The 4,627-nt window shown below is 42.7% G+C and overlaps 1 protein-coding gene across 1 annotated transcript in view; it reads left to right on the top strand.

Annotated features, from left to right (window-relative positions):
* Window positions 1–4,627, top strand: part of LOC103368193 (uncharacterized protein C9orf117 homolog) — a 14,511-nt gene that overhangs the window by 7,041 nt on the left and 2,843 nt on the right. The window contains exons 2-4 of the mRNA XM_008296472.1: window positions 1,555–1,763; window positions 3,740–3,887; window positions 3,964–4,174. Coding sequence (XP_008294694.1) covers window positions 1,555–1,763; window positions 3,740–3,887; window positions 3,964–4,174 — 568 coding nt within the window. The remainder of the gene's footprint in view (window positions 1–1,554; window positions 1,764–3,739; window positions 3,888–3,963; window positions 4,175–4,627) is intronic.

Raw genomic sequence — 4,627 nt, 5'->3', positions numbered from 1 at the left:
ATAAATGTAATTACAGGTTAAAAATGTAGATGTCTGTGGCAGTTTTTCGTCCTTAAAATCAGCCGTAGTGATGTTAACATTAGCAATGTGGGCTAATATAGCTACTGATGGCTAATACAGCTAATGCTGGCTAACATCAGCTAGCATTAGCTAACGTCAGTTGACTTGTTACCTTGTGTTCAAACTAACTGACATGAATCTGTTTTAATCAGACAAAATTCAACACATTTGTCACATTCAACGTGTTAAATGGGTTAAATGTGCTACAGCTCAGCGTAGACTGTCAGTAGGAAGGAAGTGTGCTCATAACATTAGCTGCTACTCCATCAATCAGAAAATACTGTCAACAAGCAGAAAAAAATCTATTTTTGGCAATAAAATGTTGTGTAAATCTGGCTGTAAATGATAGTCAAACGAACACGCTCTGTTAAAACCTGAAGCGAAAACACACAGAATGAACATGGATAGTTTGGTGAAGAAGTAGTTTGTGGATCAAGTTAATTAATTATACAGAACATTTATAGGAACAGCTGTTGAGCAAAAGTGGTTTACAGTAATAATAATAATAAAAAAAAAACAGCACTGAATTGACCAAACAAGTTAAAATACTGAGGTTAAGACTGTACAGTATGATTTATAGTATTCAGGCAAACACCCTGCAGCCTTGTTGAACACAGATTATCCCAATAATTTAAATATTAAAGGTAAGGCCGATGTAGATTTGACTTAAGAACCATCTCAAGTATTCTACATGTGTAGTTTTGTGTTATTGTGACCTGCAGCTACACACGGTTCAGAAAATATCACTAGTTGACTTCTGCGTTACTGATTATTTTGCTAATATGAGCTTAAAGATGAGGTTTTTCCACGACTGCTTAAGTTTTCTTTATTCTATATAGATTATTTGATCGATTCATCCAACATTAAAGATTCAGAATCAGCGATGAGAAATAACAGTGGAAATTTCAGGTTTTTATCTTTAGTCGTTCCTGAGATGTTGTGGTTCAAAGAGCCTCAAATTTAAATGTGTGGGGGGAAAAAACAAATCCTTTATATGTTGTTCCCAAATATCTGCAATTTTATGCTCTAAACATTTCCTGAAAATCAGAGATGGTTGAGCAGAAATTGAACTGATTTGAGACTGAATGACCCAAATGGAAAATTAAGTTCAACCACGAGGTGACAATTGAAAATATACCAGAATATGTATTGATCTTGGTTTATCAGATTTAAATATCCACGGTTTATGATTAAAAAGAAAAGAAAAAAAAAAGTGTCATGCAAATCAGAGATGGTCGAGCAGAAGGAACCCAGTGACTTGAGATGAAAGAACCTCTTTAGATTTAAGTCTGGACCTTAGAATATGGTCCCATCTGAGGATGTACAGCTGCAAACCTTAAAATTAAATCTCTACAATCCACTCTGACACCAACAGGAAGTCAGTGGAGAGCAGCCAGAGCTGGGCTCATGTCATGATGTCTCCTTGTTGAGTTTCATTCAGTATTTCTCTGTAGATTCTTCCTTGTTACCTTATATTTCGTCTTCATCCTGCAGTTGTCAGCTGAAATGCGACCAACTGACCAAACAGAACAAAAAGCTCGTCCAGCAGATCAGCGCTGTGCGGGAGGACAAGAAGGACATATGCGAGTACCTGCAACACGCCTCGGCTGCCTTGGACAGGGAGGTGGCCGAGCTGACTGAGCAGCTGGAGGTTCAGCGGCAGACCGACAAACAGAGCCTGCAGGATCTGGAGCTGCTGCTCAGCCGGCAGAAACAGGAGCTGCAGGAGGAGGTGGACAAACTTGAGTCCGAGTGCAAGATGCAGGGTGAGGCAGCTAAGAGGTGTTTGTTCCAAAGTGTCGCTACAGCTAACATCACCGTGAAGCCTTCTTACTATGAGCTGTTGTTTATCTAGAAAGTCCCGAAACGTCATTCATTTCAGGAAAAGAGATGTGAACATTGGTGGTTTCTTCATACAGAGCTGGTATGACTTTCTGGCTGAAGTGTGGATGAGAGGGAACTTCATAACGGGGCTCTATAGCCTAAAATACAAAAGATATTTTAATATAATTGCTTAAAAAACGAATAACATTTAGTTAGGCTCTTATTTAGCAGCATAGATATACTAAAATACTAGTAGGCTAAAAAAAAATACACATGATAGTCATTTATCTGTAGCAAAGAGCACAGCAACAATGTAAAGTTAATGTAAACTCACTTTCATCATAAGTTTCAAACTCCGAGTATGGTCGTAGACCTGATGCTATGAAAACACCAGTGGACTTGGTTATTGCCTTCGCTCGTTCTGAATTGCTAGACAGGGCTTGATGAAATGATGTCAGGAGCAGCGGAGATAGTTACGCTGGGATGCTGCCTTTTCAAATGAGTGTGTAAGTCTGACTTGTTGCATAGCTGAGAACCGCTGCACAGTGTGGACATACGGCTTTCATCTTGTCCACTTGTTTTTCTCCTTTTTCGGACTTCACCAGGAAACCAAAGTGATCCCAAACGGGTGATTTTAATGACACCAGTGTCTTCCAGCTCTGGCTTGTTGTTGTTGTTAGCATTAGCCATCCCATTCTCTAGCCACACAGGAAGCGCCGACAGGAGAATAAACGGTCCGTCACAGCCTGTGGTCCACTGGAAACTCCTGCTTGCTTTTAGCTCCGCAAGACTGCGCAACTGTGAGCCGGAGAAGGTCCACCTGTGGGCACCGTGAGATTTAAAGTTTCACCACTGAAACAGTTCTGTACATTGGCCATTCTTAATGGTCTTAAAACTTTCGTACCGCTGTACACATCTGTACCGAACCGAAAGGGCCTGGACCGAACGGTTCGGTTCGAATATGTGTATTGTTACACCCCTAATATACAGTAAAAGAGCAGTTATTTAACATGAGGTAGGATGTGGACACAGTGCAGGCTGGGGCTATTGCACTTCAGCAACCAGTGTCCTCAGGCGTCTGTTGGTTTTATTTTGATTTAGTTTTTTGTCACTGTAACTAAGTGAGCTCCAAGAGCACCAGGCTGGTTCATATGGGACCAATGACACATGTGAAACATCTGTGTGTTTCTACTAAAAGGGTCAGAACCATCAAATATCAATAGACGTTGTCCAGTATGGTTTACTTTAGAGTCCAACGCTGCACCGTCCTTCACCTTCCAGACCACTACCGCAGCAACAGAACACACACACAGAGTACTTTATGTACTCGGAGCAGAGTCCAGATGCTTCAGGCTTCTGTTTCATGATCATCAGATTGTTGGAGCAGAGAACTGAACTATGAAGCGAGTTCTACACATCCAGACTTTCTTTGTGTAAGTTGGCTTGACAGCCACTCAAGCCTCAGTCAGAGATCACCGATGTCATGAAGGTGACTTAGGTCTTATTAGTATGGTGGTCTAGCAGGTTGAAAGAGGACCGCCTTCGTAGCACAGAAAGCTCTGACTTTAGGCTCAACACACCTGCTGACCCACTGATCTCACCTCGTAGTTCAGAACTCAGCTCCTGAAGCCCGACGCTGTGGTTGAGAGTCGAACTCTCAACCACACATTATCAAGGTCTCTCAATTACTGACAACAGATCTGAGTTAATTGCCTCTGCAGAGAAAAGAAACGGGATTTCTTACTGCACACAAAAGATTTTGTATTATTTCAGAGGACTTTGTGTGAGACACTGTCAGAAACACTGAGTGAAGCCTCCTCTGCTCTCCTATCCTCTCCTCGGTTCTTCCCCTCAGAGGTGAAGCTAGAGCAGCAGCAGCAGCAGATGTCTCAGTATCAGTCCGACATCCAGAGTGCACAGAAGCAGCTGGACGCCAAGGAGAAGGAACGTGCAGCCGCCAGACTGGAGTGGCTCGAGGCACAAGAACTGATGAGGAAGAAACCGTAAAGCCAGCTACACTGACGGCAACATCTGCAGGAGAACGTTTTCACGCTGATCTGACCGTTTGATTTCCTCCAGCAGCAGCCAGCCGAAGGAGCGTGCCGGCAAGAAGCTGAAGGCTGAGCGCAGTGAGGTGCAGGAGAAGTATGAGTCTCTGCTGCTGGAGAACTATACTCTGTGGAAGGAGAGTGAGTCAGCGGAAAAGAGAATCGAAGTGCTCCAATGTGAGACGGACCGCAAGAAGAAGAACCTCCAGGAGGTTACCAGCAGGGTGGGCAGTCTGCAGCAGGTACAGTGAGGCAGCTGAGTCCTGCCTGGCCTCCACTCCTCTCTTCTTTATTTCACTGCAGCTGATCTTGTACGTATGTAGCCTGCACCTGAGAACACCTGAGACTCGTTCATTCAGTCTTTATTTAGACTTGGAGCACAGTAAAGCATGAAGGAGTAGGAAAATAAAAGATGTGGGCACATGAACATAAATGCTAAAAGACCACGTGTGCAAAACCACAACAAACATTAATAATTAGAGCATATAAGTTCTAAAGAAGAAGAAGAAGAAGAAGCAATAAATCGACTAAAACAAGAGCAGCCGCAAGTAAAATATGATATAATTAAGACAAGACAAAGTAAGTAAATCAGTTCTAGGAAATGCTCTTAAACCATTTGCAGGATGTTGCATTGGGAGCGTCCCTCACGTTCCGTTTGCGTTCTCTAAGCAACATCCTCAGAACGTTAAAGGTCA

Source organism: Stegastes partitus, unplaced genomic scaffold (genome assembly GCF_000690725.1).
Source record: "Stegastes partitus isolate 25-593 unplaced genomic scaffold, Stegastes_partitus-1.0.2 Scaffold1130, whole genome shotgun sequence".
Classification (NCBI taxonomy): domain Eukaryota; kingdom Metazoa; phylum Chordata; class Actinopteri; family Pomacentridae; genus Stegastes; species Stegastes partitus.
The sequence above is the reverse complement of the archived record's forward strand: the minus strand, read 5'-3'. Positions and strand labels throughout refer to the sequence as shown.